This window comes from Notolepis coatsorum (genome assembly GCF_963971535.1).
Source record: "Notolepis coatsorum genome assembly, chromosome: 12".
NCBI classification, from domain to species: Eukaryota; Metazoa; Chordata; class Actinopteri; order Aulopiformes; family Paralepididae; genus Notolepis; species Notolepis coatsorum.
In genome coordinates, this window is record NC_140176.1 from 76,836,354 (window position 1) to 76,848,554 (window position 12,201).

The window sequence follows — 12,201 nt, forward strand, 5'->3', positions numbered from 1 at the left end:
GAAATGAGAGAATAGATTTTTCAGCTCGCTTCTCTAGCGTGCATAAGTACACATTATACTATCGATAATCTAGTGTTTATTTGAAAACGATTCATAAATAGGCCGAAAAATTACAACGTTTTTGTGTATTCCAGAATATTCCAGTAAATGCCGTTTATCACGGAATCTTTATATTTTCATGAAACTTTCAAGAAAACAAGGGCTTTTCAAAATGGTATAAAACGGAAATGAACCGATTAAAAAACAATCCGTTTCGACAATGTTGACTGCAAACAAGTAATTGATAAGCGACGGCCAGATTAGACACATAATTTAAGACATAGATTATGCATTCACAACGCTATCATTGAGGTGGGTGCTGGCATTCAACCATGTTTTGACCATGTTCACCAGTGGCATCCAAAGTGTTAAGCGCGTGAACAACAAGTGTCACACCTTTCACCCTAGTCGCAGAACTGGACAGGTTAGGGTTAGGGTTAAGGGGGTTAGGGTTAGAGTTAGGGTTAGGGTAACCCTAGGGTAACCCTAACCCTAACCCCAACCCTAATTTAAGAAATGGTTAAAATCCTGAAAATGAATAAATATTCAATATGTATGGTGAGGACTGAAGTTAATGATGATATTCATGAACGAAAATTGTAACATTCGGTCACTAGGGAGACAGGTAGTGGGTTTTTTGAAGGTTGACTCGAGGATTAAATAAAACGGATACTTTTTGCAAGGGTTGACTGACTGTCATACAAATAATCAACCATCTACATACTGTAACTTTTCAGTGCACGTTTTTATTTACAAGTTACTGTTGCATAATGTAGGTTATGCTATTATATATCATTTATATAGGCTACCTAATACCGACATCAGAATAGATTGTATGCCTCTATCATATTATACCAGGTAGCCAATTGATGGAAAATCCATCACGATTTGGAATCAAATTGATGGAGAACTTTAATCCCTGGGTATTTGTAACGTTTGGGTCTTTTACTCTCTCCTAGGAGTAAAAGCTCCTAGCACCACCCTGGAGTATTTCACCCTCTCTATTCTTCCAGGTTGTCCTGATTGCCCCCTGCTGTGTGTTTGACTCTCTTTATAATGGCCTTGTGTCTATTCTCTCATTTGTCAGTTCTTCATCTAACGTTACCGTGAGTAGCTGTCTACGGAGAGTCGTGTCGCTCCAGGCCTGGAGGATGCAGCTGCCGTGTCTTTGATTATTGTTTAATTATTATTTAGTTTGTTTTTCTTTTGTTTAATACCAGTATCGCTCTTGATGTTTCATAAAAGGAAACAGTTTTTTGTGAGAAGAGCAACTACCGTCTCTGCACCTTTCTTCTGTACTGCATTTGGGTTCAACACACCTACCTGAGCCGTAACAGGTATTAACACATTGATTGCCACACAGTATGCCCATCATTATACCCAGTCTGCCACCACTGTAAGCCTATGGAGATGTTTACCTTCTTTGCAGGGCTATAACTTTTTAAATATTATAGCTATATCTGCATTACTATGGCCCATTCAACATCGATTATCTATCGTTCCGGATGTGGGAACGTTATATTTTTTCATTCATACGTTGTTGTGTTAATACCGTCGAGAATATAAGTATGTTTTTAAGCTTTTCTGCTATAATTCCAAAAACGCTAGTTATAGGCCCTGACGCATATGATAGATTATCGATTGACGTTTCTTTCCTATACACGCTATATTAAAAAATTCAAATGTATGATCGGTATACATTATGCTTCATCATGCGTGAAGGAAAGGGGGGGGGGGTCGTTTCTAATTCCTTGATCGTCAGTAACGGCTTTATTTAGTATGGGTTGATATATTGATCAGACTGATTGCAAACAAAGAAATGGACAATCGGGCTGAAAGTAACGTTAGTGTCCTCTTACCGTTCGCCGATGAGACTGGAGGAAAAAGATCCCAATTATTTGATGTCAATCTCCTAGATCCATTTCCGGTTTGTATGGCGCAATAAACGCCGAAATCATATCGATTATTGCGTTTAGAAAGCAATCCAAATGCACTCAAGTGTGTATATTGATCCACGCCACAATATATCTCTGGCAGAGGAATTTCCTTGATGCACCGATCGCCACTTCCGGTTTGGCGTGAGTGTAACCCGCCCGACCATCCACCAGGCAGCGGTATTGAGGCGTTGCAATCTCAGACAGGGTGCCGCTGCAGTCCGGAGGGAGGCTGGATAAATTATGAATGCCATGGCAAAAAAATTTAATATTGATCCCAAAAACTATTTACGCCGTTGTTGGCATTCAACGCATGGCGGGCAATAACGACTTACGCCGTTTATGGCGCACAATGTGTTAATCGAACTTTAAAAGAACGAAACGAAAAAAGGCATTCATATCTAGCATGGTTATTAATGACACCAACGTCAAACAGTGGTTAACGGTCTTTATAAGTATTTTGCGCTGCCCAGGCAGCAATGGTCTTTAGGAAGTCGTTGATATCCGACATCACCGTGTACAAGTCCGTCAGCCTGTCGCGTATTTCTCCCATAACACGCTTTCGCTCGGCTTAGTAAATTTTTCCACATTTCATGGGGGTGTTTCATTACCATATATGGTCATTACGGGCGGTTCTGTATGCAAATACTTAAAATCGTGCACGAGCGCGGAGCATAGAACAAGTGGCATTTATCAACACAGAGTACTTGCAGGTGTGCATAGGACCTGTGTATGCACGTTTGATAAATCCCGTTTTTTTCTGTATGTAGAGACATTCTAAATTCCATGCTTAGGAACGAAAATAGAACACTTTCTACGCATTATTGATAAATGAGGGCCCAGAAGTAGGTGAGATGTTTTGCTCTTACCCCTCTGCTCCAGGTTGGTCAGGGTTGGCTGGGTTTGCGGGGGCAGGGGCTGGTGCTGTAGCAGGGGCTGGTGCTGCAGCAGGGGCTGGTGCTGTAGCAGGGGCTGGTGCTGCAGCAGGGGCTGGAGCTGGTGCTGCAACAGGGGCTGGAGCTGGGTCTGGAGCTGGGTTTGGAGCTGGTGCTGCAACAGGGACTGGAGCTGGGTCTGGAGCTGGGTCTGGAGCTGGTGCTGCAACAGCGGCTGGGGCTGGCTCTGAAGTCAGGTGAAGAATGGATGGATATCATTCTAGTGGGCTATGTTGTTTGTGCTTCCTCAAAATGTAATTTTTTTAGCAAAAGTGTCAAGTCTACCAGGTGAAATAGCACCTCTTTCAAATAATGTTATATATATTTTTTGTACATGCCCAGTGTAGTCTTTATGCCAATTCCCTTCCTGGTTGTTACAATGCCCTACTGTCGATCTGGGAAGGGCATATAGACTACCATGCGCCTCCTCTGTTACATGTGGAGTGACTTATTTTCACCTGACAGCAAAGAGTTTCACTGGGAGAGCTAACTCCCCCAGATTCAAATCAAGTTTGTTGAAGAGCATTGTAATACTGATGAAAGGATCTAAAAAATTATGATTACATGCAGGAAAACATTCAAATGGCTACACATCAATGGTAATATATAGAACTTAGGCTTTCCTTTTGGCATTCCTGCTCAGCTTCATTCACCAGTACGGTATATGGTGGAGAGTGAGTATACAGTATACAGAGAGATACTGTGAGCCACAACCACGCTTGCATGCCCCCCTTAGAAGCAACTAGTGCAGCTAAAAGTTAAGGCGTGTCTCTCTGGAGCTTAGCCAGGTGGAGTAGCACAGTATAGCTAGCTTCCTTGACTGGATACAGGTGGGCTACCCACCTCGACCTTGACCCTCAGCTCTATTATGAGCCTCCTAGGCCCTCAGTCCTGTGTTCTTGCCATTATTTTTAGTGATGGTTGACAGCTTAACACTCCACACCGATCATTCAGCAAAACAAAGAGTGAGTTGTATAAACAAGTGAAGGATGATAGCAAGGCTCACCAACGGGCTGGACTTCTACCATTATCCCTGGCTTTTTATAAGTGCCAATGTCTTTTTTCTTTAAAAAAATATCTGCTTCCTTTTGTGTAAATGATTGACAGTTGTGATACAGTGCGAACTGTCTTCTATTATTATGATTTATTTATTTTGAAGTATAGTGTCTCAAAACTGGTCTGCAAAGTTTCTGATCCTTTGTCAGTATCGCTGTTATTTGTTATGTTGTGGAGTGACACTTTAATAAACCGTTCTACCTACTGTACTCTCACCTGAGGGAAATGAAACAGCTACTATTCAGGGACCTTACCCAAAGGGCATATCGTGGACAGGGTGAGCAGTTTCAAGTACCTAGGCTGGGAGTCCACATCACAGAGGACCTGACATGGTCAACACACAGATTCTGTGGTGAAAAAGGCGAAACAGCGCCTCTATCACCTGAGACAGGTAAGGAAGTTCAGAGTATCGGGGAAGATACATCAGGCACGTTGGAACTTTAAATCGGTAGGGGGTGCGGCCTTTGAGATTTTTTTGTTGCAGTGGAGAAAAACAGAGTCGGGACACATTTCCTTTAGTCTAGCCTGTACCCCCCCAGACATGTTGCTGGCCCCGTCAAAACAGTATTCTATCAGCCTCTCCATGGGCAGGTCGATGCGTAAAATAATGTCTTTTATACACAAAAACAGCGTCTCGGCTGTTGTGTCTGGGCCGGGCATTGTAAAAACCCCAAAAGAAGTTCTGAGCTTCCAAGTTGTCATCTGCGAACTGTATATTACACGAGAATTGTTCTTTTCCAGTGACATCAGTGGTTCCGTCAGCGCTCAAGCCAAAGAATGGGCTTTTGGATGCTTTGCCTCTAATTTGTCGCTGAATATCATGGGCAAACAGCTGTAAGATTTCGTTTTGGATGTTGTTGGACATCCAGTTGTCTCTCTTTTCGAGCCAATTCTTCAACTCGGGATCAGACTCGGTGCACACTCTTTCCATCATCAGCTGCCATAACACCCCATCCCTATTTGCATCACCCCTCAGTGGAAGCCACTGGCGCCCGAGGGGGGTTATAGGGGAACAGACTCAGTTAACTCTTCAATACCTGATGCTGAGGCTGAACCTGTCGTCTCTGTCTCTCTCTGACGTTTATCAGATTTAGTGGGACTGGGACCGGCGGGACGTTTTGAAAATAAATCTGATATTTTTCTTTTCTGCGAGTGAGACATTCTGTGCTAGCAAAGTCTGACTACTAGCTAAAATCGACTGACTGCGCAAGCACTGTATCACAGTAGCTCAGTGGTTCGTGGCGCGTGGGAAGGGCGGGAGACGGGAGGTGAATACAATTAGTTGTTTCACCTGTCATTCATCAGTCTGTGACAGTCTGTCATCACTCGAAAATCTACTCTGCTGCAATCTTGTCGGTTTTACACATATGATTGTGTACGTACAGTAGTGTAATGAATGAATGAAAACTTTATTTAACAGATTGGTGAAGTGCTTCCGCACCCCCCCCCCCCCCCCCACCCCCCACCCCCCATTCCAACGTGCCTCCTTCTATTCCGGGGCTGTAGAGAGCATTCTGACTGGAAACATCACTGCCTGGTATGGAAACAGCACGGCACAGGACAGGAAGGCACTCCAGAGAGTGGTGCGCGGGTATTGCACTACCACCCCTGCAGGACTTATATAACAGGAAGTGCAAATCCAGAGCCTGCAGAATAATGAAAGACCCTACCACCCCAACAACAGCCTGTTCAAGCTGCTGCGGTCAGGCAAGCGCCTACGGACACACTCTGCGAGAACAGAGAGACTCCGGCTCAGCTTCTTCCCCCAGGCCATCAAACACTGAACACTGAACTCTCCACTCACAAGTAAACATGAGCACACACAGACACACACAGACACAACACTCATGCGGCAACCGCTAAAACAATCACTTTAAACAAAATGTCACTTAAAAAAATGGAAAGTCACTTTAAAGGAAGGAGGTACTGTATATTATAGTTTAGATACATTAAGAGTTAAAATTGTAAATTGTATATTGTATAGTAGTGTACATAGGAACCAGTTTCTCAGGAACTTAGCATGTCTTTTTTGTATCATGTATATCTTGTGTCTTACCTATTTTTTTCTATGCCTATTTTTATTATTGTATTTTGCACAATCAATGTGGGCATGACCACCCGCATTTCACTGTATGCACTGGTATGTACAGTATGTGACAAATAAACCTCTTGATTCTTGATTCTAGAGGGGTGACTGGGGGGTGACTACAGGAGAATGTGACGCATCATCAAGAAACCTGACTCAAAGCAAACTGACAAAAGGAGTATAATGTAGTTTTCTGAATGTGCAATTCTGTTAGTTTTCTGAATGTGCAATTATGTTCCCTCAAGTGAGTCACAGCTTACCCGCAGCTTTCTCCTCTTCCTTCTTGGCCTCATTCTTTTTATCTGCTGGCGTCTCCTCCTACGAGTGACAAAGAAACATGTTTTCCTCCAAATCAAAGGCTTGGCTGCATTCTTCCAACCCTAACCCGCCATTAAGAGGGACATTTTCATTTAGATACCTTTTTTTTTACGAATTGTGGATTTAACGTGCCCCTAGAAAAAAAAAAAAAAAACGTTGCCCACCTGATACACATTCGAAATGAAATAAAAATGAAATAAATTTGAATGTGGCTTTGGGGTAATGGGCAATTTCAGTGAGGAGCATGTGGAACATGAAGGAATCATAATAATCTTGGAGAGAGGAACGAGTAATCTATAGCAAAAAAGTATACATTTATAAATATACCGACATGGTACCACTTTTGTACTTAAATAATACCATGGTATATGGTATAGCCTAATACAATCTAAATCATGATGCCGATGGTATTTCCATAGTTTTCAACTTTTCAGTGACCAAAAAACTATACCATGACACCTTTTTGGAAATACCATGATACCAATACGGGGAAACAGATGTCACAAAAACGTGTGTCACATTGTATCTGCAATGACATTTCCCCCAATGACAATACATTTGCATTAACGGCATGCACATTTAAGGCTTATCAATATCTTTGGCAGGCGTATCCATGCTTCCTCTCGAAAGCATTACTGACATGTGACAGCTAATAAAAGTTCAGTTGACACAACCAGGATACTGCCATCGCAAAACTCGAATGTGTTTTTACAGACAAGTAATCAAAAACACCCAAGGCAACATCACACAAATATGTTTCCTATGAGTGATGATCCTATGTGGACTAGTTTACTTAGTAAATAAAGCATCTCTCAGATGTTGACTTCTGACCAGGTGTCTGTGTTGTAGTCAAGACCACCACATATACCGCACTGTGCACATATACCCCACCGTATATACATATTATGTATATATATATACTTGTACTGTACTGTACTTGTTCTGTATAATGACAATCAATTGGAATCTAATCTAATCTAATAGAATCAAATCTAATCTAATTTAATTTAATCAAATCTAATCAAGACCTGTTGTCAAGACCAAGTCAGGACCAGAACAGTCTTTTTCAAGTGATAATATACTTGTGTGCATGTCTTTTTAAATCTGCTTTGTTAGTAATAGATAGATATGACTACCTTTATTTTCCATTCAGAATCTATAAATGTAATGTGGCCTATAAATGTCAACGGTGTCAGAAGGAAAATCATGTTTGATGTATTTATTGATTATAAAAAAAACACTGAATAAAAGAAAAGGGTCATGGTCATCATTTGTCTCCTGCCTGTGACTGAGACAAACATTAAGTCTGGGACTGAGAATGGACTCCAAGACAGAAACCATGTGTTTTTGGTCCAGATGTTTTCTAAACCCTTCTATAATGCATACTGTAGTAATTTGTATAAATGTGGTGTATTTTCCACCAAAATGTTCAATAAACTACTGTTTAGCAGCATGTCGACACCTTTACCCTCATTGAGAATGCAAGGATCTATGAATATTCAAATGAGAATAAGCACCCATTGATATTTACCAGGAATTACAAGTCAACTGTTTATATTCCTCCAAGACATTTCAATAACTGCTCAGCTTTCTGTGTCTGCTGAAGCTAAAGGTGTCAAATTACCACGGGTCGACCAATTAGTGACGTCACACATGCAACTCAGATTTCAGGGAAGCTCTCCGTCTCCAGGGGAAGAATGTGAAAAAGGACGCTCTGGTGACAAGTTCTGCACAAATAACAATCTGTACGGTCAAAGTCACAAATAACAATCTGTACGGTCAAAGTCACAAATAAAAATCTGTACGGTCAAAGTCACAAATAACAATCTGCATCGTCAAAGTCACAAATTACAATCTGCATAGTCAAAGTCACAAATAATAATCTGCATAGTCAAAGTCACAAATAATAATCTGCATAGTCAAAGTCACAAATAACAATCTGCATAGTCAAAGTCACAAATAATAATCTGTACAGTCAAAGTCACAAATAACAATCTGCATCGTCAAAGTCACAAATAACAATCTGCATCGTCAAAGTCACAAATAACAATCTGTATAGTCAAGAGTCAGGTCTCCAAGAGTTAATAACAATCTTTATTGTCAAAGTCATGCCTCCAAGAGGTAATAACAATCTTTATTGTCAAAGTCATGCCTCCAAGAGGTAATAACAATCTGTATCGTCAAGAGTCACGCTTCCAAAAGTAAATAACAGTTTGTAGTCAAAGTCATGCCTCCAAGAGGTAATAACAATCTGTATCGTCAAGAGTCACGCTTCCAAAAGTAAATAACAGTTTGTAGTCAAAGTCATGCCTCCAAGAGGTAATAACAATCTGTATCGTCAATAGTCACGCCTCCAAAAGTAAATAACAGTTTGTAGTCAAAGTCATGCCTCAAAGAGTTGATAACAATCTGTATCGTCAAGAGTCACGCCTCCAAAAGTAAATAACAGTCTGTATAATCAAAGACATGCCTCCAAGAGGTAATAACAATCTGTACACTACAGCACTATGTCTTACCTTAACAGGTGCCGGTGCTGGGGGTGGAGGTGGGTCTGGCGCTGGGGCCCGTGTGGGGGATGGTGGTGGTTGTGGGCCTGCAAGGAGGGTCTTGAACTTACCGAACATCTCTGGAGACGGGCTAAACGTATGTGCCGCGTACTGTGTGCCTGGCCAACAGAGGAGTCCACCAACTCCAGAGGAGCGGCGCTTTAGGTCTGGAAGATCTGCTGGCTTATCCCCCTCGCTTGTCCCCTCCACCCTTATCCCCTTTGCCCCTGCTGTCAAACCAGCATGTACCCATAACAGAGTAGGCGCTGATGCTCTTAGCCACTAAGACTCTCACACTCTGTCAACAGAAAGCCCCCCCACACACCACCAGAACTAGTGACAGCACCTCTAGAGCCACGTAAGCCTGTCACAACTTATCATGAGAACCAATAGGCTTTTAGCTGAGTGCTAAAGCAGGACTGGGTTTTAGAGACCGGGAGGGTACTGGAAAACCCTGTTGTACGTGTACTGTGGTGGTCGCAATGGAGTCACATTATACAGCTGCGTTTTCTGTTACTCCCACATTTACTTTTACACGTCTGAACACACTGACAGTTATGTTCTATGGTGATGAGATTGGCTAATCTGAGGTCTGATGCCATGGACTGTTTAGCTGCCGCCTGCACTCTAACACATACACCATACCATCTGCGTATGTACCTCCATCACTCAGTATAGTCCTGTGTCGACATAACGTCACTGCAAATGTGCCAAGGCAAACTGAATGCACGTCATACTGGGCTCATACATGTAACAGTGTTGTCTGAGATGAATAATACTATTATAATCATCAGCACTGGTCACTTTCTTTTTTCACCTGATGTTGAAACCACAGCATCACACGGTACACACTGCGTCTAGCTCGAGTTGCATCTATAGGCTCAGGGCTACTGCAGTGGCAGACATCCATACAGCACTTAGTTAATTACGCAGCGCAGGCTTCTTGGCAGTGAGAAGATGAGCTACATCTGTGCTTACAGGCAAAGGTAATGGTGTGTCATCATTACTCGGGTGGTGCTAAGCAAAAAGGAGAAAATGTTGAACCAGCAGTACCCCATTTAGGTGATTATTTGCTCGCAAAATACTTTTTAAGAGTGGAATGATAATTCATGTTCAAACAACCGAGGATGGGTGCATGTTAAAGTCATTAAAGTGCCAAAGTGTATGGAGTTATTAGAAATAAATAAAAGGTTGTTTTAAACGTTTTAAATGTTGTGTAGGGATGCACTGATTGATACCGATACTGGTATCGGATTTCGGTCCGTTACCAGGCTAAAAGAGAATGACGGTATCAGAGAAATATGTCTAACATAGATATTTTTGACACGTTAACTCTCTCTCTAATGGAGAACATTTTATTATATCTCAATATTTTTTGTCCAATGACCCCAAAATGACAGTCCAAGTCTATAGGCTTTGATTGATTGATTGAAAACTTTATTAACAGATTGCAGAATGGGTACAATACAGTACAGCTCAATACACACAATTGTTAAGGGGATGCAGACCAGAGAAAGACTTTCGTCTTGTTTCCACCAGGGTCCCCCATTTTCAATTCATCAGGACATATATGACATACATGACATACAGATAGTCAGTACTGCTACATCTATACATTTATGACATACCAGATTTGCAAATACAGTACTGTTTGTGATACAGAAGGAGTCAAGAAAAGGGAGTATATACATTTGACGTAGAAACTGTACATTGGAGGAGGTTGGGTGGGGGGGGTTGGGTACACTGGGATATTGACAACCATACTGGGTAATTTACATTGGAGGTGGTTGGGGGGGGGGGGGGGGGCACACTGTATAAGCAAGCAAAACTGTACATTGAGGGGGGGGAGACTCTGTACAAACAAACAAAATTGTACATTGGACTATTGACAAAACCATACTAGGTAAATGACTGTACATTGGAGGGGGTTGGGTTAGGATATTTACAGGGGCCAGTGTTGAATTGCAGTCTCCCGTAGGTGTCTCTTGAGAGAGGTTTTGAAAGTGGGTAGTGATCCACATTCCTTTACAGCTTTGGGTAGGGCGTTCCACATTGATGTGGCATAATTGCGAAACGTGTTTAGTCCCTTATTTGAGCCGAATCTGGGTTTAACATGATTTGTGGAGCTCCCTCTGGTGTTGTGATCGTGGTATTCACTGACCTTTGGGAAGTATTTTGCCATGTACATGGGTACCTTGGTCGTGTAGTGTATCTTGTAGACCAGGCCCATTGCAAGTTGCTGTACTCTGTCATCTACTCTAAGCCATCCTAGGCTTCATTAGAATACACGTTTCAACCTCAAAGGGTCTTCATCAGGCTGTAGGATCAGTTTCAGTTGGACTTGGTACCATGGTGATGGGCTGCATGATTGATTTTTACCATGACAGTAATCATGGTAAATTATTTATAGAATGGCCGGTAACATGGTCAAACAAAAATTGCCATCAAACTACAATGATACATTTTTGTAAGGTATAGTAGACTAAAAGTTTGTTAATTGCAGATACGGCTTCTTCTCGGACAGAATGCATTCTGTTGAAGCCATATTGAAGCCAAGACAAGTCTATTTTGAATGCAGCCCTAGACAAAAGAATATGCAGCAAAGTTTATACTGCCAGAAAATATCCAATATAATACAAACTATTTTATTGTTTGTAGCGTTTTAGAATGAAAACAGTATTGTGGTGTCAGTTGAATATAAATTACCAATATAATAGCAAGCTGGACCGAAGTTCCTTCCCTCGCAAAGTAATCATCATGTGGCCGGATGCGAAAAAACGAAAATACAAAACAATTAACAACTCTGGCTGCAATCCCACCAGTAACCAGCAGAGACAGACGCGTGCCGTTCAGGCTTATTTCTTCTGTCAGAGAAGAAGCTGTATCTATGCAACTAACAAACTAACTGCTGGTCGATGTCAACATATCTGTTGCTACTGCTGGCTTGTTTCTGTTCTTGACATGTAATGTTTCCTTCTCTTATTTCTGTTCAGCGTAATGACAGCCAGCTCATAAAGAGAACATGTCGCTCCAATCAGCATCTCCCAGCCTTCAGCATTCAGGTCTAATAGGTAAAATGTATGGTTTTGTAAAATGATTTTATGTTATCTCTGCTAACATTAGTAAAGTTGTGGGAACCTTAGCGGTCGACCTTATTTCACATTTTTCACATGTTTATTCAATCTCCAGAAAGTCAAAGGAAATTTGAAATAGATTACCCTCGCCTGAGAACCCTTTGCACAATACATGGTCTCAGAAATAGGTAACGTTAACAATAGTTTATTTGC

The 12,201-nt window shown here is 41.7% G+C and overlaps 1 protein-coding gene across 1 annotated transcript in view; it reads right to left on the reverse strand.

Moving 5' to 3' along the window:
- LOC311237924 (cyclic nucleotide-gated channel beta-3-like) overlaps positions 1-8,992 on the reverse strand; it is a gene marked incomplete at both ends in the record, with an annotated part of 100,224 nt that extends 91,232 nt beyond the window's left edge. The window contains 3 exons of the mRNA XM_084325899.1: positions 2,843-3,023; positions 6,311-6,368; positions 8,885-8,992. Of these exons, the coding sequence (XP_084182025.1) occupies positions 2,843-3,023; positions 6,311-6,368; positions 8,885-8,992 (347 nt within the window). The remainder of the gene's footprint in view (positions 1-2,842; positions 3,024-6,310; positions 6,369-8,884) is intronic.
- Between the last annotated feature and the right edge of the window lie 3,209 nt (positions 8,993-12,201).